The 27,430-nt window shown below is 52.6% G+C and overlaps 1 protein-coding gene across 1 annotated transcript; it reads left to right on the top strand.

Annotated features, from left to right (window-relative positions):
* Positions 1 to 5,196: 5,196 nt before the first annotated feature.
* Positions 5,197 to 15,133, top strand: FAM115A (family with sequence similarity 115, member A). The gene is made up of 7 exons (XM_006887178.1): positions 5,197 to 5,816; positions 9,807 to 10,801; positions 11,464 to 11,561; positions 12,004 to 12,217; positions 12,373 to 12,612; positions 13,177 to 13,514; positions 14,879 to 15,133. The coding sequence occupies exons 1-7, from the start codon at positions 5,197 to 5,199 to the stop codon at positions 15,131 to 15,133; spliced, it is 2,760 nt and encodes a 919-aa protein (XP_006887240.1).
* The last annotated feature ends 12,297 nt before the right edge of the window (positions 15,134 to 27,430 follow it).

Below are 27,430 nucleotides of genomic sequence, written 5' to 3'. Positions count from 1 at the left end.
CGTTTCCAAGGCCTTAACCCTCCCAGAAGAATCCTCTGTGCATGTTGCACTTCTAAACAAAAGGTGGGCAGTTCAAATCCACCAGAAGGAAGGGCACTTTCCTCTCCTTACAGCCTCGGAACAGCCCGGGGAGGGGTCGCTCTGAGTCAGAACCCGTTCAAAGGCAGTGGATTATAAATCTACAGGGGCACATCACCAGGTCTTTCTCCTGCTGAATGACGCATGGGTTTGAACCCCCAGCCAGGTTAGGAAGGGGATTCTCGCAGGGAAGAACAGAGTCAGCTGAGGAGCTGAAAGGCCTTCCAGGAGGAAGTAGGGCCTGGGGACTTGCTGAGTGCGCTGAGCTGCCCATAGTTTAGGGAGCTCTGGTGGCCTATCTGGTAAAGAGCTGCGCTGCCATCTCAAAGGCAGGGGTTCGAATCCACCAGCTGCTCCACAGGAAAAGGATGGGCCGTCTCTTCATGTGTGATTTACTGCCTCTGAAAACCCGCTGGGGAGTCAGCTGTGATCCAGTGTATAGCGCACGGAGCCGCCACCAACACCTATGACTTGCCCGATGGGTAGATTGTGGTTTTTAATGGTTAGATTAGCGTGCAGCAATGCAGGGTTTATAAACACAGGCTCCCTGCCCTCCCGGATTGCTCGCTGTTTCCTGATCCAGCCTGCCCTTCCCCAACCCCATGCAGATACAGGCAGGCTTTTCGGTTTTGTGTTAAGGGGAGTCTCAGCTGTCCCCACACTCCCGGCCCCTGGCCGAGGTCCCCGCACACGAGGCAGCACCCCAGGGCTCTCCCTGGCCTTCGGAGCACTGCGTCTGGGAGCGGGCCGCGCCCTGGAGCCTGTGCGCCCTGGAGCCTTCACGGCAGGATGGGGCCCTGCGGCCCTGCTGTGGACACAAAGAAGCGCTGTCCCGGGCCAAGCGCCGCCCCGCCCCCGCCTCGCCTCCAAGGAGGTGGGGGAACCCTCTACGCTCCGCCCTCATCATCCTGCACCCACCACTTTGGGGGACTCAGCCCGGTCCCTGCTCGAGGGCTGGCCTGGGTGGGGCAGCTGGCTCTTTGTGGAGTCTGATCAGCCCCTCCCGCCACAGTGGGGATCTAACACCGCTGTCTGGGTTGGGGATTTCCTCTGCTGGCTTTGTGCGGACAGGGCCAGCTAGAGGGACACCGGCCCGAACCACCCGGGAGGAGGACCAAGCATGTCGCTGCTCTTGGGCATTTGCAAACAAGGTCTCTGGGGCTGAGGTCACACACCCAGTGACCCAGTGCACTGTCCCCTGGACTGGAGTGGTGAGGGCGGAGACAGCACCCCACCCCCACTATACTAGTGGACTGTGGCTGGAAAGCCTGGCGGCACGCCCCCATCCCCCTCCCACCCCCAGCCCCTTCTTCCTCTGACGTCACTCCCACCGAGCTGGCTCTGGGCTGGAACAGGAGGCTCCGGGGTCCACGAAGGGGTCCGTGCGGGGCTCCAGACTACTTTCCTCCCAGTGTCCATCCACCGACAGAGGAGGAAGGGCTCCCTTTGAGACCAGGAGCTCAGCAGTTGGTTTGGGGCTCTCATGAGTTTTGACTAGAGGCCTCCTTGCTGGGTTCTGGGACTGAGCCCCCTCCATGACACTGTGCAGGGCTGGCGTGGGGTATGGACAGAGTGACCCAGCATGGAAGGGAGGGTGGGTCCAAGGACAGCCACATGCGGAGCGGGCCTCCAGAGACACAAGCAAGGTCTACTTCAGGCCGGGGGAGAATCCAGGAGGCCTTAGGAGTGCAGAAGGTTAAGCTGGCGCTAACTGAAAGATCGGAGGTTCAAATCCGCAAAAGTGGATCAGAAGAGCAGCCTGGTAATCCACTTGTAGAAAGTGGTCAAGTGGTCACTAGCCCGCGAATCTGCTGTGACATGGAGCTGCTGTGGATCAGAGCAGTTGCTGTTAGGTGCCAGCCCCGCAGTGTCCAGCCTTCTCAAGCCCTTGTTACAGTCTCTGTCTTTCTGTCTTGTTGAGAGTCATCCAGGTTGCATTCTGGGAGGGGTTGCAAGTGGACTTAGATTGCTTTCTTGCTTTGGAGATGGTTTTGGTCCCAGGAAGAGAACACAGGGACCAGTTCAAGGACGGTTCTCCCTGCAGCGTCACAGAAACAAGGACACCAGGACGTCCCCAGCTGTCTGCACTCAGCCCTTGGAGCAGACAAGCTGGCCTTTCAGGTAGGAAGAGGCCACACTGGGTTCAAGTCAGAGCAGAGCCACTGGCGGTAGGTGAAAGGGCAGAGCCCACCCCTGATTCAGAGAAGGAAGCCTGCTCATCGCCTCAGTCCAGGGCAGGTGGAGATAAAGACTCCTTCGGGCCAGTGGGAGAGGGTCCGTGTCAGCTGCAGTGAGTCACTCGAGCAGCACAGATCATTGCCCGGTCCGAGCCGTTTCAGCCCCTTGGACTGCTCAGGTCCACTGCTGCGGTCACTGTGGGTTTTGAGGGCCTTCACTTCCTACCTGTGGAAGAAGGGAGCTCTGGTGACTCGCCTCTTCCCAAGAAGGATGGAGGAAGGTGGTAAGGAATTGTCCTGGTAACCACGGGAACGGGGTTCAGATCCAGCCCTGCTCTAAGGGAGAAAGGTGGGCAGCCTCCTCCTGTGACATTAACAGCCTCTGAAGACCCACCAGAGGGTCAGCTAGGGGTCAGCTCTGACCTAATGGTACACAATAACCACAGCCTCTCACAAGTGGAGTGCCAGGCCTTTCTACCTGGATACTGTGCTGAACGTCCCATCTCTGCAAACCCACAGAACGCAGTGAACTGGCGGGTGGTGGTGACAAAGCCTCTGCTGTTCTGATTTGGTTCTTTGTTAGGTGTTTGCTTTGGTTTTTTATTATTATTATTATTTTGCTTTTGTGTGTGTTGTTTGTTTTTTGGTTTTGTGTTTTTTTGGTTTGTTTTTTTTTTATTTTAGCAAATTTTAGAACTTCATATGTACATACCAAGAAACACTGAAATATAAGGAAGCCAGAGCATCGTCATGGAATAGGCGACTCTCAGTCATACAGTGGCCCGGGTTTCTCCACACTGATCTGTAGGTTGAACATGAGTCAATGCCCACCAAGTTGGGGGTTCCTCATAGTATTTTGGAGATAATTTATTTCAGAAAGTTTACCTTTCAGAATTTGTTATCCCTTCAACCAGTCAGTCTACCTAGTTGTATAGCCGTGATTAGAGTCTACACATTGTAACCTCATTCTTCCCATCGTGCAAGGCTCCCTGTTCCTTTATTGTTTGCTATCTGTAACTGTAACAGCACAGCAGCAACCTGAAGGATTCAGGCCGGGTCATGAGGTGGGTTACCGCTCACCTCTTCTGTCTCTGATGAAGGCTTAGCATGTTGATTCTATGCACCTCTAAATGGTTGGTGTGTAACAGGCATTTGAGAACTCAGACTCCAGTGTGATATGGCCTACATTACCATCAGTGCAGCTGACTTAAAGAAATTCTGCATTTTTTTGAGCTCGTCAGTACCATGAGGGAACTCACTTGGCATTTCTCAAGTTGAAAGAACTGAGAAACAGATTCAAGCCTCGAGTTGCAATACTGAGATATGGCATGGGGAATACCTTGAATGATCCAGGAAGCATCAAAAGAAGATGGAAGGAATATGCAGAATCACTGTATCAAGAAGAATTGATTGACACTGAAAAATTTCAGGAAGTACCATATGAGCAAGAGCCAGTGGTGAAGAAGGAAGAAATTCAGGCTGCACTGGACACATTGGCAAGAGAATAAGGCTCCAGGAATAGATGGGATACCTATTGACGTGTTTCAACTAACAGATGCTACCCTAGGCCTGCTCACCAGTCTATGCTAGGAGATTTGAAGGACAGCTGACTGGCAACTGACCAGAAGAGATCTATATTTGTTCCCATTCCTAAGAAAGGTGATCCAAGAGAATATGGAAATTATCAAACAGTATCATTAATGTTGCAAAAGTAGCTAGAACAGTGCATTGAAAGACAGCTGGCAGAAGTTCAAGCTGGGTTTAGAAGAGGCCATGGTATCAGGGATATTACTGCTGATGTCAGATGGATCCTGGCTGAAAGCAAAGAATACTAGAATAACATCTTTTTGTTTGTGTTTTATTGGCCATGTAAAGACATTTGACCCCTCTTTGGGGTGGGGTGTATGTGTGTGAATACCTGACCGCTGTGAGAGGGAGTCAGTGCCAGCTCTTCCCTGTCACCCTCAGGACAGCCCTCTGCACACACTGCCAACGCCCTCCTCAATAGCCCAGGAGGACCCAGTCCCAGTCAGGTGTGCTTCAACCTCAGACACCCTCCCTCCCACTCTCAGCAGTTACAGCCACTCCAGAGCCTGCTGTCACTGTCGTCAGAGCGTGGGCTACAGTCCCTCGAGTGTGTACTGTGACCACAGCCTGGTGAGCAAGCATGAGCGGTAATCTGAGCTCTGCACTGAGCACGAGCTGTAAATCACAGCTTGTCACCTGACTGTGCCCACCTGAATAGGGACTGTAACCTCCGCCAGGTTACCTGCATGTGAGCCCTAACTCCGGTCTTGTCTCCGAGTTTGGACTGTAATCATGATCCATCACCAAGTTTGTCACTGGAGGGGGGGCTGGAACCAAGTGGGGTTATTAGAGGTGGTGGGCACCCAGGCCAGGAAGGCGACATATACAGGGCTGCCCAATGGTCAGTGAGGGTGAGGAGCCCTGGGGTCCTGATTCTGGAGATGCTCTGTCCTGGGTCTTGGAGGTCACGTGTGGCCTTGGGGGCTGGGTGTCTTGGTGAAGAAGCAGGGACACTGATGTCCCCATGTCCCAAAGTGATAACCACCATGTCATTGTTTGTAGTGGTCTATGGCTTCTGGAGGTTTGGGGCTGAGACCCAGCCCAGAGGACGACCCTTCTGTGACCTCTGAGGTCCAAGACTCTTTAAAGACCTAGTTCATCGTGTGGGGTTGGACCAGCAATGGGAGTCAAGTGGGTTGGATGGGAGGACACTGCCCCACATGGGCCCCTGTGGCAGAGAAGTGCGGTCCCCGAGGTGCACATACCCCTGACCAGTGCTGCGCCGTTCACCACCTTCATCTCACCTGCCTGGTGGGAAGCCTGGCTGCTCATTGGTGGAAGAGCGATGCTTGTCCCTTATCCATTCCCCCCACCCCCCACTGAGTCTCTGCTTCCTTCGGCAGAAGCTGCAGAGATGGCAACCCCCACTGCTGCCTTTGAGGCCCTCATGAATGGGGTGACAAGCTGGGATGTCCCCGAAGATGCCGTTCCCTGTGAACTGCTCCTGATTGGAGAAGCCGCCTTCCCTGTGATGGTGAACGACATGGGTCAGGTCCTCATCGCCGCCTCCTCCTACGGCCGGGGCCGCCTGGTGGTCATGGCCCACGAGGACTACCTGGTGGAGGCCCAGCTGACGCCCTTCCTCCTCAACGTGGTGGGCTGGCTGTGCTCCTCCCCAGGCGCCCCCATCGGGGTTCACCCGTCCCTGGCACCTTTGGCCAAAATCCTGGAGGGCTCCAGCATGGAGTCCAAGATCGAGCCAGAAGTCAAGGACTCCCTGGGTGTTTATTGCATCAACGCCTACAACAAGGCCATGACTGAGAAGCTGGTCCAGTTTGTGAAGCGGGGAGGGGGCCTGCTCATCGGGGGCCAAGCCTGGGACTGGGCTGGCCAGGGCGATGATGACAGGGTCCTGTTCTCCTTCCCCGGGAACCTCGTCACCAGCGTGGCCGGTGTGTACTTCACTGACAACAAGGGGGACACGAGCTTCTTCAAGGTCTCCAAGAAGGTGCCCAAGACACCCGTCCTGGTCAGGTGAGTCCATGGACCCTGGGGAGCTGCCTCCCCTTCAGATTCTCCTAGGCCAGGGAGGTAGATGTTAACACTGACTGTGAAAAAAAAACAACAACACAAAAAAACACTGACTGTGGATTCACCCTAAGTCACCAGATGACCCCATGGCACGGAGGTGATGTACAGGGTGATTCTATGTCATCCTTTAGGTGTAGACCATTCGCTGTACACAGTTGCATGTAGTGTTGCTGCTGTGTCTGTTCCACTGACGTGAATTGTCAGGGTAGGTCATGTGGCCTTGTCATCAAGGCCCACAGTGGGTTCGATCTGCTTACCTCAAGTTGAGCCGTCAGGTGCTTGTGACAGTGGCTCCAGCCGCTCTGTGTGTCCCATGATTATTTAGCCCTTGCCTCCGGCTGAGAGTCTGACAGGTCCTCCTCTCTGGGGTAACAGGTGGTAAGCTCTCTATATCTTCACAGCAAGGAGAGACAGAAGACGGTGCACCCCACCAAGACCTTTGAATGTGACTCACATTCTTCACAGGAAGTGCCCAGTCAGGTCAGGCCCTGGCTATGCTTACCCTGCCAGCTTATGTTAAGACCTTTTGGTGAACACGTGAATGTGAATAAGATCTTTTTAATCATGTTGTTAGGTGCCGTAGACTCAACTGCAGTCCCTGTCACCCTCTGTAAGCGTGGAGTGCAATCGTGCCCTGCCCGCGCCGTCCTCACAGCCTCTGCCCCCTGGTGCTGACGGCTGCAGTCACTGAGCCATCATCTCGCACAGGGTCTTTCCTTCTACATAACCAGCTCCCCGTCTTTCCCCAGGGCCTGGCCTCTCTTAGTAACACTCCCAAAGTGTCCCTCCAGCCTCCCTTTGAAGAGCATTCTGGCTGCTCAGCAGATCTAGCCGCCTGTCCTTTCGGCAATCCAGTTCACAATTCAAAGGCCTCACTTCTTCATTCTTATGTTAACGTGTATATATTAATGTTGTTGTTGTTGTTGTTGTGTGCCATCGAATTGGAACTGACGCACAGCTGACCCTTCAATGGGCTCTCAGGCTGCAGATCACATGGGCGGAGATTACCCATCTCTCCCCGGGAACTGGTGAATGCAGGAATGCTGCCTAAAAGTCACGGAGGGGACAAAGGAGCGTCTATAACATAAAGGTGACTTATCTACAAGTCTAACTACTGCAGGAGAGAAGTTAATAAAAATAAAATCAGAACACAAATCCAGATAGGTCCACTGAGTAATTTTATCACGTATTTGTGGTAGAAAAATACACCAGCTGTACACAAAGCCACCAGGAATCCCAAAGGAGAGACCCAGCCCCACTTGATGGACTAACTTCAAATGCAGTGGTCCACCTTCTAACAGACTTCACTTGCAGAAAACTAATTACAAGAGAAACCTTGAATTACTATTATGATGATGATGATGATGATGATGATGTGGTGTTTGTATGCCATCAAATAGGATCTGACTGGTACAGGAGGAGATTGTCCCTCCTTCTCCAGCAGAGCATCTGTTGGAGTCAAACTGTTCACCTCTGGGATTGCCGTACAGCTTCTTGCCATTAGGCCACCAGAGCTTGCCGAAACCTGGCATTATAAGAATCAAAAGGCATCTTCCTAGTTTTGTCTTCACATTTAAAAAGGAAAATAAAAATGTAAAGTGTCCAAGATACTACATGAGAAAAGTGATTAACGTCACAGGACTGGGACTTTCCGTCTGGCTTGGCCGATGATGTCTGTTTAGGCTGACGGCCTTGGACACACAGTGGCGGTCTCAGGGTTGAAGCCTGCAGAGGGGTGAGATGGATGGGGAGGGATGGTCAGCGCTGCAGAGTCCTCTCATGAGGTCTTCATGGCCTTCAGGAGAGGGCTACACCTCCTGAGAGGTTGTGTGCTGTTGAGTCAGAGCCCACCCAGAGCTGACTGCCCCCCCCACCCCCCAGAGAGTCTTCAAGGCCGTAAATGTCAGGGAAGGGGGTTGCCCATCCTCCTCCTGCAGAGGATGGATTTGAACTGCCTGCCTTTAGACTAGAAGTGCACCTCCCTACCCACAAGGCCACCAGCGCAAGCTGAGTTGAGAAAATGGCCATGTGCAAATCTGTTGGTGAGAGTTCTGCAAGCCACAAGTGGTGGAGGCATGATGACTGTCTCCAGTTCCTCCCACAGTATCACAGCATGGCATTATTCAACAAGAGAGGCATGGCCCGCTCTGGGAGATCCCCCAGTGACAAGCCCCGTGCCCCACCAGGTGCCCGGGACCTGAGCTCCCTATTTGGGTTGGTGAGTGTCCCGTGTCTGTGGGAGGACACTCCTGGTGGGAACAGACGGAGCATAGTCACCCTTGGTGGCTCTGTGCCCCACTGTGGAGCAGACAGTGGACGGCGGGGCTGGATGCAGGCAGAATGGGGTCCTTCTGGGTTAGGGTCACAGGAAAGTCCCACATTTGAAACCACTCAGCCCTCTGCCCCAACCCTGCCACAACCTCCTGGTTCTCCACAGATTTTATTTGTAGAAAATAAACTCTGAGAATGATACAAACAAGGCTCTAAGAATAGCAGTACATTTCCCACTCGGTTCTTCATATGATGCATAAAGAGCTGGAATAAGAAGAATAAAATTAATTCAGTCCAGAATATTGAAAATATGTTGTCATTGCTGTTAGACGTCATGGAGAGAATTCCACTTCCTGACAGCCCCACGCACAGACGCGCAGCCCTGCTGGACGCTGGCCGGCCTCACAGTCTCTGCTCTCATTACTGAGGTCACTGTGTCGGCCCAGCCGCCCTAGGGGTCTCCCTCTTTGCTCACCTTCACTTTAACCATGGCATCTTTCCCCGGGGTCTGGCTCTTCCTAATCCCAGGCCCCTAGTAGACCACGTCTCATTGTCTTCACTTCCAAGGAACATTCTGGCTGCATTTCCTCCAAAACAGATTCGTTCTTTCGGCCTCAGTTCTTCAGGGTCTGGATTTCTTATCCAGCTTCCCCGTGCATATGAGGTGCTGGAAGAACACTGCTGGGCTCGGGGTGCCGCGGTTCTGAGTGACCTCCCTGCTGTTCGGCCGCTCTGAGAGCTCCTTGGCAGCAGGCTTGCCCAGCAGGCTGCTAGCAGCCGCCAAGTGCCCCATCTTACTGTGCCCACCGCCCACCCCGAACCATCCCGGAACTGCTGTGGATCAGACAGTGTGGCTGGATTTTGGAAGTGGACATGAAACCGAGCATGGAGTCAGCAAGGCTGAGGTGTCCTGGTGGCACAGTGGTTAAGCACTTAGTTGCTAACCCAAAGGTTGGCGGTTTGAACCCCCAGCTGCTCCTCAGCAGGAGGCCGTCTGCCTTTGGAAAGCTTGTTGTCGTAGTTGGAACTGACTCTGCGCAGACCCTGCAGCAGCTTTGCGGAGGCGAGGGGCAGCTGTGGATTTGAACCCTGTGCCTTTGTGTTGGCAGTGCAGCTCCTTACCCACTAGGCTGTCTCTGACAACCCTAAGAGGTCCTAGAGGGCCACAGTGAGTGATGGCAGCGGGTTCAGTCTGGGGGCCAAGCACAGCAGAGATTTCAGGGGGAGAATTCATGCTCTGGGTGTGAAGGGGCACCACTATGTGAGCTGCCTCCCCCTTAACAAGCCCCCAAGCCCAGCAGGTCCCTCAGTGCCCTGACGGGGGAGTCCTTGCTGGCGCCCACAGAGTCATCTCTGCTAAGGCAGGTGACCCTGTGTGTCAGGGGACCCCTGCCCCTTACCGTGGTCAAGTTGCAGCCACTTTCAGGCAGGCTGGCAGGCCTTTCTTTTGAGGTGCCTCAGTGGGTGGGGGCTCACACTGCCAGCCTTGAAGGTGTCCATGACCAGGGACTCCCGCACCCACTGAGTGGACACGGGAGGACCTCACACTGCCAGCCTTGAAGGTGTCCATCACCAGGGACTCCCGCACCCACTGAGTGGACACGGGAGGACCTCCCGCCCAGGGTCCCCCTCTCAGCCCCTCTGCTGCACTGTCTCTTCCAGCTGTGAGGACGACCTGTCAGACGACAGGGACGAGCTCCTGCGTGGGGTCTCGGAGCTGGACATCACCAACTCGGACTGCTTCCCATCACAGCTGCTGGTGCACGGCGCGCTGGCCTTCCCGCTGGGGCTGGACACCTACCATGGCTGCGTGGTGGCCGCCGCCCGCTACGGCCGGGGCCGCGTGGTGGTGACCGGCCACAAGGCGCTCTTCTCGGTGACCAAGCTGTCCCACTTCCTGCTCAACGCCGCGCGCTGGCTGGATGCGGGCCGCCGCGGCAGGGTGGTGGTGCCGCCCGAGATGCGGACGCTCAGCGGGCTGCTGGCCGGCGCGGGCCTGGACGTGAGCCCGGGGCCCCAGCTGCCCGGCGACGCCAGCGTCTACTGCATGGAGGCCACGAGCGAGGTGGACGTGCAGGAGCTGCAGGAGTTCGTGGCCGAGGGCGGCGGGCTGCTGGTGGGCGGCCAGGCCTGGTGGTGGGCCTTCAAGAACCCGGGCGTATCCCCGCTGGCGCGCTTCCCGGGGAACCTGCTGCTCAACCGCCTGGGCATCAGCATCACCAGCCAGAGCCTGAACCCCGGGCCCTTCCGCACCCCGAAGGCCGGCGTCCGCACCTACCACTTCCGCGCCACGCTGGCCGAGTTCCAGGTGATCATGGGCCGCAAGCGCGGCAACGTGGAGAAGGGCTGGCTGGCCAAGCTGGGCCCCGACGGCGCAGCCTTCCTGCAGATCCCGGCCGACGGTGTGCCCGCCTACACAGCCGTGCACCGCCTGCTGCGCAAGCTGCTCGGCCGCTACCGCCTGCCGGTGGCCACGCGCGAGAACCCGGTCATCAACGACTGCTGCCGCGGCGCCATGCTCTCCCTGGCCACCGGCCTGGCGCACTCGGGCAGCGACCTGGCCCTGCTGGTCCCGGAGATCGACGATATCTACAGTTGCCCCTACCTGCGCCCCTCGGAATCGCCAATCACGGTGGAGGTGGACTGCACCAACCCAGGTGGGGAGAGGCGGGCCGGGATGTGGGGCCCGGTGCGGAGGATGGGATGCTGGCAGGGCCCGGGATGTGGATGTGGAGCTGGGTGGGGATGCTGGCAAGTCCCTGGATGCGGGGCCAGTGGGGATGCTGGTGGGGCTTGGGTCTGGGGCGTGGAGAGGGGATATGGGTGGGATTTGGGGGCAGGTGTAGTCAAGGCTCAGCCTGGAGAAGACATGAAGGTGATGTGGGTGGGACCCAGGCCTGGGGGCGAGGTAGGGGGCTTGAAGGGAAGTGGGCAGGGCCAAGGATCAGGACGCAGGTTTGGGGATGGGCAGTTTGGAGATTCAAGGCACTGCGATGGCGTTTGATCCTGGGGGTGGGAAAGCAGGAGCACAGCAGGCCACCTGGACATCCCTCTACACCTTCAGCCTTTGCCAGATGCTCTCCAGAGTGCAGGCGGGTCGCTGGGTGATGCTGGGGTGGAGGAGAGGCCCCATCCAGCACCTGTGGCTGCTGAGGCGGGTGCAGAGGGAGGACAAGCTCTCCTCCGAGGAAAGACTGACCCTCAGTGAGCCACGCATGAGGAGAAGTGCCTGCAGGGCACTCAGACAGCCAGGTCTTTCTCCCGAGGCTCCTCTGGATGCCTCCCCCCCATGGAGGATTCACCTGTGTGTTGTTGGCAGGCACCAGGTACTGCTGGATGAGCACCGGGCTCTACATCCCCTCCAGGCAGATCATAGAGGTGTCGATGCCTGAGTCAGCTGCGTCCGCAGACCTGAAGGTGAGCCTGGCGGCCATAGCTATAGGGAGCAGGCCCTGCCCTCGCCTCTGGGACCCAGGGCAGCTCTCCCTGTCTCCATGCTGCACAGGAAGCCTCTAAGGCTGCTGAGCCCCTTGGGGTATGGACACAGGACCCCTAGTCCAACCCACGTGAGACATGGCCCCTCATACTCCCAGGTGTTTGGGGGGCTTCCTCCTACCTCCTACCCTGACACTTTCGGGAGTCTATGAGAGGTGGACACCTATCTACCCTGGATGCCCACCTCTGGGCCTCCTTCCTCCACCCACTCACTGTCCCTGAGGGCCAGCCCCTGACCCTCCTGTGTGCCCACTTGTGCACCCCTTCTCTGCCCACTGCCTCTGGAGAACAGCCATGACCCTCTTGGGTACCCACCTCTAAGCCCCGCTCTATACCTCCATGGTGACCCCGCCTCTCCACTCAGATCCAGATTGGATGCCACACGGATGACCTGACCAGGGCCAGCAAGCTCTTCCGCGCACCCCTCGTCATCAACCGCTGCTGCCTGGACAAGCCCACCAAGTCCATCACCTGCCTCTGGGGTGGCCTGCTGTACATCATCGTGCCGCAGAGCTGCGATCTGGGCAAGGTGCCCTTCACCATCAAGGGGGCTGTGCACGCCCCCTACTACAAGCTGGGTGAGCTGGGGCCAGGAGAGGGAGCTCTGGATGAGCAGAGGCAGTGGACCCCAGCCACGCACCTGGAGACCCAGAGAGAGGACAGGTGTGGCCTCGCCCTCCTCCTGGGGCACAGGCTGGCATTTCTGCGGTTCAAGCCGCGCCCTCTGTTCCAGGTGAGACGTCCCAGGAGGAGTGGAAGAGGCGCCTGCAGGAGCACCCAGGGCCCTGGGGGGAGCTCGCGACGGACAACATCATCCTGACCCTGCCGACCGTCAACCTGCGCACCCTGGAGAACCCTGAGCCCGTGCTGCGCCTCTGGGACGAGGTGATGGCCGCCGTGGCCAGGCTGGGCGCTGAGCCCCTCCCCCTGCGCCTGCCCCAGAGGATTGTCGCTGATGTGCAGATCTCAGTGGGTAGGTGCTTGGATGCTGTGTGCACTGTCCGAGGGGCCTCACTTAAACACACCCTGCGAGGGGTCCAGGTGGACACCGTGCAGGGTCTGAGAGCCTCACCCACAGCCAGTAGATAGAAGACACGACACACAGATACAGACTTTGCTGTTCGAATGGGAAGGAAAGAAATCTATGCTTAAAGAAAGGAAGGACATATCAAGAAGGGTCAGCACAGAGGGGACAGCTTTAGGAAGCATGTGGCGGGTGGCCCAGCTAGTCAGAGGAGCCGTGGGAAGAGAAGGTGTTGTGCTGGGGAGGGGACTGCGTGGGAGATGGGGGGAGGCTGATGGTCCCTGTGATCATGCTGTAGCCACGTGGTGGGGGAGCCCGTGGAAACAGGGCTCACGTGGCAGCCCCCGTGGCGGCCCTCCTGTCACTGGGTCAGCAAGCGGATTGAGGGCTGATCAGAGGAGACTGGAGGGCCTGGTCGGCACAGCTGACCCTGAGCCCTGAAGTCCCTGGGGCTGCCAGGCCTGAGGAGACCCAGGAGCTGGGGGCGTGGCCTGAACTCCCCCTCCTCCACAGGCTGGATGCACGCGGGGTACCCCATCATGTGCCACCTGGAGTCAGTGCAGGAGCTCATCAGCGAGAAGCTCATCCGGGCCAAGGGGTTGTGGGGGCCGGTGCATGAGCTGGGCCGCAACCAGCAGCGGCAGGAGTGGGAGTTCCCGCCACACACCACGGAGGCCACCTGCAACCTGTGGTGCGTGTATGTGCATGAGACGGTGCTGGGCATCCCGCGGGGCCGGGCCAACATCGCCCTGTGGCCCCCAGTGCGGGAGAAGCGGGTGCGCATCTACTTGAGCAAGGGCCCCAGCGTGAAGAACTGGAACGCCTGGACGGCTCTGGAGACCTACCTGCAGGTACAGTGAGAGCCGGGCCAGGGGGCCCCAGCGGTTATGGTGAGAGCCAGGCCAGAGGGTCCCGGCGGGTATGGTGAGAACGGGGCCTGGGGCCCCCAGCCAATGGCACCAGCTACCAGTCCAGCCACGGGTGGACCGAGTAGGACCACCGCGTCCCTCAGGTCCTCAGAAAAGTCCAGGCACACAAGTGCATTGCCAGTGAGTGGCTCATGGCTCCTGGCAGCGTCCTGGGTGTTGGGAGCACTGGGGCTCATATCCCACTGGGCTGTGCTCGTGGCAGCAGGAGCCCCGTTTTGCAGCACGTGATGTGTTAAGCTGCTAACTGAAAGGTCAGTGGATTGAATCCACTGGCTGTTCCTCAGAAAAAGTACAGCCTGAGAAACCCAGTGGAGGGTCCCTAGGTGTCAGACTCGCTGCACTCCGTCTGTCTGTCCACCTCTGGCTGCCACGTAGGCAGGCTGCCGTCCCCAGCCAGGGCAGGCCAGGCACGGCCTCTGCACGGCTGCGCAGCTCTGATGCTGGGCAGATTTTGGCAGAGCCCCCAGACCAAGAGGGAAGGCTGAGATGTACTTCTCGAGTCCCGTGCAAGCCTCATGCTCATGGGGGTCGAGCCCCTGTGCGTAGGGCAGTGGGGGTCAGGGGCTGGCTCGAGAGCGGCTGGAACACAGCTGCCCCCTGTGTGCCCTTCTCCCAAGGCCACGCAGTTTCCTTGCAGACCATCATGGACCTATGATCAAATAGGATGTCACCCTGGCCAGCTGTGGGCTGGGGCTGTCTGGTCAGCCCACTGCTGATCCTGGGGGATCTGAGCATGTCACGGGGTGCTGGTGAGATACGGGGAACAGCCCTGGTCAGCGTTGGCCACCGTCACTGCAGTGATGAGCACCTGCTCCGGGCAGGCCTCTCCGTCAGCCCCAAGCCCCTCCTGTGGTGAGAGAGCGGGAGGCCTGAGGCACCACAGAGCCACAGCTCAGCTCTTGAAGGGAACGTCTTAGGGTTGACCACATGGAGCAGTGTGTGGTCACGGCTGGCGGGGCTCCTGCTGCAGACCAGCCCTCTCACCCTGCACCTCGGGTCCCCCGTCTGTCCTGGAAACAACCACCCACGGCCACGGAGTCAGTTGTGGCGCGTGGTGGCAGCCCGGGGGGGGGGGGGGGGGCAGGCCAAAGCGCCTGTCGCTTCTGTCGCCTTGACAGACGCAGTCCCTGGGTTTTCTCCTGTGGAGAAGCAGCTGCAGCTCACTGACCTTGCAGCGGCCTCCTTCCCTCCGGCACCGGGGTTCCAGTTCCAGTACCGGGTGAACAGTCAGGGGTGCTCAGTGGCAACTGCAGCTGTTCAGCCACCCCCCATGTCTTCTCCCACAGCTCCAAGAGGCCTTCGGCTGGGAGCCGTTCATCCGCCTCTTCACCGAGTACCGGAACCAGACCAACCTGCCCACCAGCAACGTCGACAAGATGAACCTGTGGGTCAAGATGTTCTCCCTGCAAGTGCAGAAGAACCTGGTGCCTTTCTTCGAGGCCTGGGCCTGGCCCATCAAGAAGGAAGTGGCGACCAGCCTGGCCTACCTGCCTGAGTGGAAGGAAAACATCATGAAGCTATACCTCCTCACCCAGATGTAAGGAGTGCCCGCCGGGTACCAGGTGGCAGGCGGTGGGCCTGGGGCAGAGACAGGGGTGGTCCACTGTCTCCTGGGGCTCTGGCTTTGTGCTCCCCTCATCACTACGCCTCTCTCTCCCTAGCCTGTCTCCAGAAGTTGAGGCAGGGCACTGCAGACCTGACCCCAGGCTGATCGGGAACAGCCTCATCCCTTTCTCAGTCCTCAGAGCCCCAGCCCTGGAACAGCCCCCTCATGAGGGCTCTGGCTCCCACTTTCAGGCCAGTCTCCCCTCCCCACTCATCACAGGCCTGGCATGGGGAGCGTGGAGCGGAGGATATCACACGCCCAGGCTTTGGGTCCCAGCTGTCTATGCCCAAGGCTTGACCTTCCCACCAGCAGAGTCTCACGTTTGCCCTGCTGCCCTCGCAGCTCCCTGATGCCTCCAATGGCTGACCTGGTGTACCTTACAAATGGTTGACAAGCTGATTGGTGAAAGGTACCTGCCAGAATCAGGGTTCCCTCTTGGGAAAGCCATCTGATCTGGGTAGTCCTCTCTCCTTGGGTGTGCAATGGGGGGAAAGCCCTGCTGGACAGTCCTGCAGAGGTCTACGACCCCACAGTGGACGCGCGTGGGGAGATGACTCCCTTGTCACTGGCCCACGCAGTAGCCAGCTCTCCTCCTGCTTCTTACACGGTGAGGGCCCAGGTCCTCGTTGCTGGCTGCGGATTCCCTGCGTCCACACCCTGTGTCTCTCACTGGCTAGTTGTTGGACTCTGGGCAGGTTCCTTACCTTCTCTCTGACTCCGTTTCCTCATCTGTATAACAGGATTGACCATGGGGTCATTGTGAAGATTCAGTCCTACTGCTATATCCAGGGCCCTGGAGGACTGAGCAGAGCCGCCCCTCAAGGTGTAAATCTTTAAGGAAAGCAGCCTGCCTCATCTTCCTCTCGCAGAGTAACTGCTGGGCTCAAACGGAGGACCTTTCATTTAGCAGCTCAGTCCTTAATCCACTGTTGTTACACGATGTTGAGTGAGAATCAAATCATAACTAACCTTCCAGCAGTTTTTCCAGACTGTAAATCCCCCAGGAAGACATTGCCCATCTTTCTCCCTCGGAGCAGCTACTGGACTTGAACTGCCTGCCTTTGAATTGGCAGCACAATTCCTTAGCACAGGCCACCAGAGCTCCCTCTGCACCGTTAAGGGCCTATATTAAGTTCCCTAGTTCCTCTACAAGTGGTTGGAGCAGCCCCTGGCAGGTAGCAGGTACTGAGAAAAACCCGTCAGCTGCACTTGATCCCGAACTCGTTCTCATGCCCGAGCTTCACTGCACTCTCGGATGGCACCTCAGATACCCCCTCCCCACATCTCAGGGACCTCTGCTAAAGAGGTTGTGGGACGGGCTCTCACGTCACAGTGAGGTTATAAATGCTGCTTAGGTCTCTTTATATGACTCTCTCTTTCAGGTCAAATTCTTTCTTTGATTGAATCAAGAGTGGAAACCACCGGACAAGCTGGAACACGTCCACAAGGTATTTGTCGTTCGCAGGGAATCCGCATTCACGTTGGGATGACGCTCATGCTTCTGGCTGGCATAAAAGGACAGGTGTTTTTATACCAGCCGGCTCTGTCATGAGTGGCAGTTATACACATACACTTCACATGGTGGAATAGACAGGAATCAGAGTAACCACATTTTTGGAAAAAGTGTATGGAGAAGCTCAATGTCAGCAGTCAAAACCAGACTGGGAGCTGACTGGAACCAACCAGAAATTACCCATGTGCCTGTTCACATGGCAACTGAAGAAAATGAAAACAGCTTCACAAGAGCCACAATACAACTTTGAGTCTATCCCACATGAATTTAAAAACTGGATAAATGTAATTCACTCAATGCCATTGTAGATGGAGACGAGATTGAGGTTGTTAGCAATTACAGCTTGCTGGGATCCACAATCAACTCTCTTAACACCAACAGTCAAAAAACCAAAAGATGAATTGCATTGGGAAAATCTGCTGTCAGGGACCTCTCCAGAGTGCTGAAGAGCAGCGATGTCAGTCAGGATACTAAGGTGCACCTAATCCAGGCCATGGTCTTCTCAATTACTTGTTATGCTTCAGAGAGCTGGACAATGACTAAGGATGATGGAAGAACAGATGCCTTTGAGTTGTGGTGCTGGAGAAGAGTCTTGAACATACAGTGGACTGCCAAGAAAACAAATTGTTCTGTCTTAGAGATGGTGAAACCAAGTTTCTTCTTGGAGGCTAAGATTTTGAAGCTCTGTCTCACATACTTTGGGCACATGGCCAGGAGAGATCAGTCCTTGGAGAAGGACATCATGCTGGGAAGGGTAGAGGAACAGCGCAGGAGAGGAAGACCTCAGATGAGATGGATTGATAGAGTATCTGGGGCAATGGGGTTTGATGTGTAGGAATTAGTGAGACTGGCTCAGGACAGGATAAGCTTCAGAGCTGCTGTACAGAGGGTTGCTATACGTGACAGGCAACTAGACAGCACATAACCGTAACAACAACGTACTATGTTGGTTGTTTTTATTTAAGCCTCTTGTTTAGAGTCAACAAGACCCAGGAGAGCCTTTGTACTTAAAGTCAGTTGTTATTCTATTTTGGAGAAACATTCTTCTAAGTGGTACAGCACTGTTCTGTCAATATGCTGTACTGAGGTAACTTGGGCTTGCTGTGATGCTGAACCTTGTGCCATTGGGTGTCAGATGTCATAATGGTTGCCAAAACGTGGACAGTGTTTGGTGGAGCTCCCAGTTTAGGACAGGTTGGGAAGCAGGAGCGGCATCCACTTGCTGAACAACATGCTTCTGAAAACTCTGTGAACTTTGATAAATGTCAGTAGTTATAGAAAGGCTTCAGACCTTTTGTTCATAGGCTCACTATGAGTCATGCTCGACTCACAGCAATCAACAACAAAAGCAACACTAATGACTGAAGACCAGATTAGTCATGAGGTGACATCCAGCATATCATCCATGAAGAGAGCAAAGGTACAAAGACAGGGGTGAAAGGAAAGACCAAAAGGATTGGCAGAAGAGACTCTGAAAATTGTACTAGAATGTAGAAAAGCTAAAACATGGGAAGAAATAATGATGTGAAAGAGATGAACAGAAGATTTCAAAGAGAAACTAGAAAAGACTAGAGAAATTATCATAACAACATGAGCAAAGAGCTGGAGTTAGAAAACCAAAAGGGAAGAACACAGTTGGCACTTCTCAAGCTAAAAGAACAAATTCAAGCCTTGAGACTAGATACTGAAGGATTCCATGGACAAACTGTTTAAGATGCAAGAAGCATCAAAAGAAAATGGGAGGAGTGCACAGAATCACTGGACCAGGGAGCTGGGTGACGCAGAACCGTTTCGGGTGGCAGCGTTTGATCAAAACCCAACAGTAATGGAGACATTCAGGCTGCACTGAAGACACTGGCAAAGAAGAAGCCCCAGGAATTGACGGAATAACAGCTGGCAGGTGTCAACGAACGGACGCAGCTGGGCTGCGCTCACTAGCTTATGCCAAAGTTGCGGGAAGCTCCCTGGCCAACTGACGAGAAGGGATCCATGTTCGTTTCCATTCCAAACAAAGGTGATAAATAGAGTGTGGAAAATATGGAACAATATTAATACCATCTTCAAATAAAATCTTACTGAATATTATTTACGGGAAAATGATTGAAACAGTGCATTGACAGTGAACTGCCAGAAATTCAAGCTGAGATCAGAAGAGTCTGTGGCACAAGTGATATCATTGCTGATGTCAGATGGAACTTGGCAAAAAGCAGAGAATATCACAAGGTTGTCCATGGATCATAACAAATTATGACTAACATTGAGACGAATGATACTCTCAGAACACTTCCTTATGCCCACAGGAAACCTAGACCCAGAGGCATTGTCCAAACAGAACAAGAGAACAGTTTAAAATCAGGAAAGCTGTGTGTTGCTGTTCTGTTCCTTCTCCATCCCTCTTCAGTCTGTGTACTGAGAAGCTGAGTCCTATGAAGAAGAATGGCTTCAGGATTGGAGGAAGACTCATCAACAGCCTGTGTTATGCAGATGTCACACCTTGCTTGCTCAAAGTGAAGGAGATTTGAAACACTTGCTGCAGAATATCAAAGACTTTAGCCTTCAATGTGGATTATATCTCAGCATCAAGAAACAAAAGTCCTTACCATTAGACAGGCCAATTGGCAATATTGTGGTTGTGGTTGTTTGCCATCGAGTCAGAACCAAACCACAGCTGACCGTCCAGTAGGTTTTCACAGGCAGTTAACCACATAGGAGGAGACTGTCCATCCTTCTCCCACGGAGCAGCTGGCGGATTCGAACCATGTGCCTTTAGGGTTGCAGCACAGCTTCTTGCCACCAGGCCACAAGAATATCATGGTAGATGGAGAAAAGATGGAAGTTGTGCTCAATTTCCATTTCTCTTGGATCCACAGTCAACACCCACTGTGGCAGCAATCAAATCAGAAGATATGCTCCACTGGGGAAAATCTGCTGTCAGGGCCTCCTTAAAGTGCTACAGAAAACTACTTCCATTTAAAGACTGAAGTGCACCTGCTCCGAGGCATGGTTTTTCCATTGCTTCCTATGTATCTGAAAGCTGACAATGAAGAAGGATTGCTGAGAAATCCATGCTTGACTTGTGTTGTTGGAGAGAGATTGACTATCCCGTGGACTGCCAAATGAGTAAACAAGCCTGTCCCATGGGAGAACAGACAGGACACTCCACAGCCTGTCTCAGGGGAGATACAGACAGGACATGCCACAGCCTGTCCCAGGGGAGAACAGACAGGACACGCCACAGCCTGTCCCGGGGGAGATACACCCAGGACACTCCACAGCCTGTCCCAGGGAAGATACAGCCAGGTCACTCCCTAGACGGGAGGATAATAAAAGTTTGTGTTGCATACTTCGGGCATGTTGTCAGGAAGGGCTCGTCTTTGGAACAAGACTTCATGCTGGGGAAAGTGAAGGATCAGAGAGGGGGTGACCTTCAGGAAGATGATTTGGCACAGTGGCCAGAATAGGTGGTGTCATGAGAACTATGCCACATAGGGCAGGGTGCAGCTCTGGTCAGAGGGTCGCTGAGTCGTGGTGGACTTGGTGGCACCTAGCAACAGCAGCAAGTCTGGCACCACGTGGAGTCCATCACCAACTAGCGTCACCAGTCTGGTAGCAGACCCTCCCAGCTTAGGTGACCTCGCTTCTAGGTAATGACCAGAACTCCCCGATTTCTTCTCTTTGGTTCAGAAGCACCCCGCTCTCTGCAGCTGTAACTCGAGTTGGGTCTCCGAGGTTGATGTTGTGCCCGCTCAGCCTTGGCGCACTTCACTGCTTTGTATTAGTTATTGGAATACACTTCTGGTTTCCTTGACTGCAAATTGAGTGCTCAGTGAGGTTTGATCTAAATGGCATTTTCCTTTGGATCCCTTTATTGTGTGATTTTTTAATAGTAGAATCATTTTCCCTTATTGTTGTCCATTGTTGAGGTGCTTTGAACATAGAATATGTTCCAAAAAAGCATGTTTTGACTGTTATTGTTGTTGTTGTTATGTGCAGTCAAGTCGCCTGGGACTCATAGCAACCCTATGTACAACAGCCCTAAACCCTGCTCTGCCCTGTGCCAACCTCACCACCTCCAATACACCTGCCCCCATTATCCCAGTCACTGAATCTGTCCTTCTCATAGAGGGTCTTCCTCTCCTCTGCTGTCCCTCCACCCTTCCAAGCATGACGTCCCTCTCCAAGGACTGGTCCCTCCTTGCAACTTGTCCAAAGTATGTCAGACGAAGCTTCAGAATCCTTGCCTCCCAGGAGCAGCCTGGCTTCACCCTCTCTAGGATGAATCTGTTCACTTTCTGAGCATTCTGTGGTATATTCAGTTCTCTTCTCCAATACCACAGCACAAAGGCATCATTTCTCCCTCTATCCTCCCTAGTCATTGATTGCAAAAACCATGGCCCGTCAGGGATGTATTGACTATTTACCCCAAATTTAAAATAGAAACGCAGTTGCCGTCCATTCCGTGCCAGCGCATGGCAGCCTCATGTCTGTGAGAGTGGAATCGTGCACCACAGGTTGTCGGTAACTGGGGTTTAGAAATATGTCCCCAAGACATTCCTCAGTGGAGCCTTGAACCTCCAGCCTTTCAGCTGGCAGCCGGATGTATTAGCCATTTGTAACACTCAGGGATTTCAGCACTCCAGGTAGTTGCTTTTAATTGTTGAGTATATGCTAAGTGTTAGTATTTTCCAGAAACGGTTTCCTTTCATTTGGCAATAATTTATGTAGTGGACAGAGTTCTTGTCCCCACTTGATGAGTAAAGGAGCTGACATTTATCCAAGGCCAATTGCTCTGATTACAGCGTGAGCAGTGTCCTTGGGCACTGTGACTTGAATGCCCGAATATGTGGGTGAGGACAATGAGCAGAACGCACGAGGGCCTGTGTGTTGTTGCCACTGCCGCCAGGCGTGGTGTCTTTCATCTCTCAGTTATTTGTGTCAGAGCAGAAATACCTTTATTGACCCTAAGTGTGAATCCAGTGGGACGCGAGATAGGATCGCAAAGCCCCCCAAGCGGCCAGGCCCGTGTGAGCCACCCAGCACCATCCCAGCTGGTCAACTTCTGGGTTATTCAGGCCTCAGTCTCCTTGGGAAGTCTCCCACCGAGCTACGGGATTTGGGAGTGATGGGATATTTTGATAAGGTGTCTGAATCCCTAGAAGGTCCAAGACTGCATGTTCTCAGGCGGGAAGCTACCCCTCGCCCTGTCAGAATGCTGTATGTACGGGCTAAATCCATTTCAGCGGTGCAGATGGAGAGTTTTCATAAGATAAAGCTTTCTCCTTCACTCTCCTGCAAGATTCCAGGGAGACGTCAATACAGGAGGACCCACGAGACATGTGATTTTTCCTCCCTCTCTTTCCAGGCCCCATTGAAACGAAGTTAAGAAATTCAAAAGTGAATGGAAACATCTCTGCAAGCAAACAGAAGGCTTTGGGTTATAGTAGAGAAGGTCTCCACACATTTCTGGAAGAGAGAAAGTGAGTGAAGCATGACAGCGGATGGAAGAGAAGAGACGCCTCCAGTCAGGATATCAGCTCATCAGAGCACTGCCACCCCACAGCAGAAAAGCCTGTTGTCTCAACAAAGATGCCAGTTGTAAAGGTGCATCCCTTCCCGTCCACCCCCAACTCCATGCACACTATATAGCAGCCTCTGTTGGTACTAGGCAAGTTGGGTTTCTTATTGCAATTGTTGTTAAAAATTGAGGAAAAAATGGAGAAGAGGTAGAAGTTCTTGTTCCAGAATATATTTATGTTCTCATGAAGTTAGGTACCTTTCAACTTATCAGTTAATTTGCTCTAATCTAGGGAAGCAGCTCAGTAGAGGTGTGAGGTAACCACGTGCTGACAGAAGAAAGCCGCCCCAGCCACCTACCAAATCAATAGGTTCAGTTAATCTTTAATGTGAATGGCCAACTACAAATTCCCAGATGTAACGGTGAATGTAAGGAAAATAACCAGGTAAATTCTGGAGCTTGAAAAATTTGATCAATTCTAAAATAAATATGGTTGATGCAGGAGGAGAAACAAAATTTGACCTGTATCTTCAGAGAGGTTTGAGATATGTTTGTAGCATGTAAACAGGATAATATAAAAAAAAGGAAGAACTTTTGAGAATAAAAATTCTTTAGAAGTAAATAGGACTGCCAAAAATATTCTGTCGGCAGGCTGTAAAAAAAGTTGAGGGACTCTCCCAAGATACAGAGCAAAAAAGAAGCAGAAAAGAGAGTCATAGACAAGCAAAGCATTAGGCTTTCCAGGAAAAGAGAACATGTAGGTGGAAAAATAAGAATAAGGAAAAAATATTTAAAAATTGAAAGACATAAATCTATAATATGAAAATCCAAAAAGAATCTAACTCTAGCAATGGTCATGTGACACTTTGGAACTTTAAAACAGAAGATTCTACAAACGTCGAGAAAGAAGAAAAACACGAAACAACAGCCGTAAAAGTGTCGCCTTGATCAGCTCAGTGAAGAAGAAGCAGGAGATAAACAGGCAGCCGACTTCAGCAGCAGCACTGCCTGCTAGGAGGTAATAGAGCAATGCCTTCACTATTTTATGGGAAATAGTTTTGCATCCAAAATGAACTACCAAGCCAAACTGAAGAGCAAAGTAAAAAAACCGGTATATCTTCAGGCACGCCTATTCTCAGAAAATTATCTCCTTTACCTCTGAGCTGAGAAAAGTCTTTGACATATTCTCCAGCCAAAGGATGAAAAGCAGCGAGGAGGGAGAAATGGGATCCAGCAGGCGATGACTCCCATGCAGGGTGTGCCGTTCTTCTAAGGAAGCGTGTACAATCTCCAACACTGGGAAGAACACACGTTCGTCGCCAAAGGCTGTGTCCTGGAAAAGCTAGGTGGTTGGAGAATATGGAAGACACACCTTTTATCTTTAGCTAAAAAAAAAAAAAATAAAGATGACAAAAGCATTTCAAGAAATTCAGGTGTAATTATGAAGCAAGATAAAAAGAATTGTGATTTTTAAAATGTTTTTGTTTTAGTTCTTCATAGAAGAAGAAGAAGAAACTCAATTTGACAGTAGTAGTAGGTACCTTCTCTTCGAGGCAGCAGGACACTGACTGGACAAGAAGAACTCTTCTCATCTCTGCTGGGCTCTCAGTAGAGGACAACTTAGTCTTCACAGTGATGATGATGTTTGAGTTGATGCTGACTCGGCGGTGACCCTGTGGGCAGGGTCTCGCCCCGTCCTGTACCACCCTCCCACGCTCTGCTGGACCCATTTGACTGTGACGGTGCCAGTCCCTCTTGTCCAGTCCTTTTGCCGACGATGCCTTTTAGTTGTGGTGGAGAAGAGTCTTGAACATCCCATGAACTGCCAAAAGAACGAGCAGATGTCCAGGAAAAAGTACAGCCCGAGTGCACCTTGGAGGCAACGCTGCTTCATCTGCCAGACTTTCAGCGTGTTGTTAGAAGAGGCTGTTCCTTGGAGAAAAACATCCTGCTTGGAAAAGTGGAGTCAGCGAAAGACAGGCAGACCCCCAGCAAGATGGATTGACTCGGTGGCTGCAGCAGTGGGCTCCTGTGTCAGAGACACTGAGGATGGCACAGGAGAGGACAGGGATCAGATCTGTTGTTCACAGACAGGGTCGCTAAGAGTCATAGTCGACTCGATGGCACTTAACAACTGCTTTTCTGAGCATGCTGTCTTCACCAGGGATTGGTCCCGCCTGATAAAGTGTCCAAAGGCCTTGTAATGAAGCTGCCTCATCCTTGCTTCTAAGGAGCACTCCGGCTGCCTTTATCCTGAGACAGATTTGCTGATTCTTTTGGCAGTAAATTGGTCTATTTAATGTTCTTTGCCAATGCCATGACTCAAAGGCAGCAGTGAGATCTTCTTTATTCACACTACGTTTTGATATCCGGTGTTCTGATCAGCCAGTGGAGTATGAATGGCTTACTTTTTGGTTCAGAGGAGAGGGTGAAAGTAATTAATGCTGACAGAGCCGGGGGGGGGCGGGGAGCAGAAAGAGCTGAAGAGCCAGGTGGAGGAGAAGAGGTGAAATGCGTGCAGGAATACTTATATCCTCAAAGTGGGAAGGAAGGGATACGGTTTGCAGTTAATGGAACAAGAACAAGTTTATTGCCCAAAGCTATCAATTAAGCTAACAAAAATATTTTTAAAATTATTACAGATTTGGAGGAGGAGAAATGGAAAATGGGGAAGAATAGACGTGAAACCCTTCCCTTTTGTGACTGGGTGTTGTCCTCAGTGGCTGAAGTCAAGGGTTTATTGTTCAAACAGAGTATGTAAAGTTAGTTACTAGAAGTCCTGAAAATAGAAACTGTTAAGAAGCTTTGCCTCTGTAGAGAATAGGACTAGAGTTAAAAAGAGTGGGGTGGAAATCTGTGGGTTTTTTTTATTTCAAGTCCTGTACTATTTAATTTTTTTAACCTGGTGCATGTATTCCTTTGGAAAAAATTTTTAATAAACTCGAGTAAAAATTTTCCAGTGGCTTCATTCACATTGACTAAAATAAAATCAAGTCAAAGCCTCTCATCAACACGACTAACTGAGCTGTCCATTGTCTGGACACACCCAGCGGACCAGGCTCACCTTCACTCTAGTTCTTGCCAGACCCACCACGGCCGCCCGTTTTCCGGACCCACCACGACCCCAGTGGACCAGCTTGTCATCCCTCCCATCACTCGAGTTCTTCCCACACTAAGAATCTTCCAGCCGTACAAACACTTGACATTTTGTTTCTACAGATGTTGCTCCCAAGAAGCAAAGCCTGCCCCTGACTCCCCAGGTATCTGGTGATTAAACTGACCATCTAGCATTCTTCCTGTATATGTTCAGTGAATGAATGGATGCCCAACATAGGTTTAGGTCAATCTTTCCAACTAGCGTTCATTCCTAAGACCTCTGCTATCTGTTCCTAGTTAGGGAGACATTTTAAGAAGGACTGTAAATCTGGATGGAGCTCCCTTGCACTGCTACTCATTGAACAGTTTGAACAAGTTTTAATCTCAAAACTCCTTCTTCTTTATCTGAAGTATATTGTTGTTGTTAAGTGCCGTCGAGTCGTAGGCGACTCATAGTGACCCTATGAACAAAAGACCTAAACACTTGTATAACTTTCTTCATTTCTCCTGGTTCATAGGGTTTCTGGAGGCAAGCTATTTCAGAAGTGGATGCCACTCCTGCTTCCAAACTTATTTTAATCAGGGAGCTCCACCAAACACTGTCCACCATGGGTGACCATTATCACATTTGACACATCAGTGTCACAGTGTTTAGCATCACAGCAACCACATGTTACCTCTTTACAGCAAATGGACAGACCAGCGCAATACCACTTAGAAGAATGTTTGACCAAAAACAATTAAAATCAGGCCTGAGGGCCACAGATTAAAATCACCCACCTTTGACTTGGTAGCATCACCTTCTGTCCATTAGGCCAACTGAGCTCTCTGTTGTTTGAACTTAAATGTAGGTAATTGTTTCAGAAACATGAACACAGAAATAAGAAGCTAAAATTTTATGTCCATGAGCTGTGTAAATGTTGGCATAATTTCATCACATTGTCAACATTATTAAGTGTAATTTAAAGTCTGAGGTGGTACTCCAAATGTGAGAAATACCCAATATAGTTGCTACTGTTTAGTGCTTTCTGGTCAGCTCTAAGTTAAACCTTCTGTGTAGCAGAAATGACCCAATTTAGGGCATAAAACCCCCAAAGGCCAGAATGGAGAGCTTTGGCAAATGCAGAGGGATAACTCCTCTGAGCACAATAATCTGGACCGCAGAGAGGTGACCATTCCTGGTAAACACAGTCCAGACCACAGCTGTGGAGAGATGACCCCGTCCCTGAACACAACTCCGCTCAGCGCCCGAGCTGTGAGTGTACACCGCAGGTTCCACGTGTGCCTGCTGTCACTTTGAAGGGGTGCAGGCAGCAAGGATCAGGAACCCTAGTTATAAACCCACCCCCACTATGAAGTAAATCAGCACAGAAGAAGGCAACCCTGGGGGGACTTTAGCAAAGAATTTCTTCTTTTCTGGGCACCTGAGGTGCTGTGAAGCCAAACAGCTGCTAAGAAACAACAGTAAAGAAACTTTAATCAAAGATTTTGGTAATGCATCAAAAAGCTCGTGTTGGCATATGTCCATGCCCCTGACTCCCAGCTGGCAGAAGTCTTCACTACTAAACTTCTTGCCTAACCTGGAGAGGAAAGGAGGGGTCACACCCAGCAGACCCTCTCACCTTCCTTCCTGTAAGAGGGGGGTTTCAGCTGGATCTCTTGGTGACTAATAATTCCCAGAACATCTTCGATGACTGGAATGTCTGGTCCCTACCCCGTGTCCTCTGCTCACAGAGATCAAGCAGATGGTGTGCTCATGGGCGAGGGCAGGAGGCCCAGATAAACTTCACAAATGCCCCACAGGAGAATTCCAGTCAGTGGGTGAGGGGCCAGCCACCTGCCAGGCAAAACAGCCAGCTCAGCTTTAAAGGAAGAAGCAGAGCAGAAGGTTGCCCTTCAAGAAAGAACACACTGTAATTTAAAGTTTATCATAAGTGTAATAGAGACTTAAATACTCTCAAGTGAACTCTTTTCTCACTATGTTATAGTTTGATAAACTGGAGTTGTAATTAAACAAGTATCATTATAACAGCACTTGTCTGGGTCCTCCAAGAGCTGATGCCAAAAAGGATCAGATGTGCAAGCAGTGAAGGAAGAGAAATGCAAGC

Source organism: Elephantulus edwardii, unplaced genomic scaffold (assembly GCF_000299155.1).
Source record: "Elephantulus edwardii isolate Elephantulus edwardi_28Jun2011 unplaced genomic scaffold, EleEdw1.0 scaffold00055, whole genome shotgun sequence".
NCBI lineage: Eukaryota > Metazoa > Chordata > Mammalia > Macroscelidea > Macroscelididae > Elephantulus > Elephantulus edwardii.
Note: the sequence above shows the minus strand (reverse complement) of the source record. Positions and strands in the feature narration are given on the sequence as shown.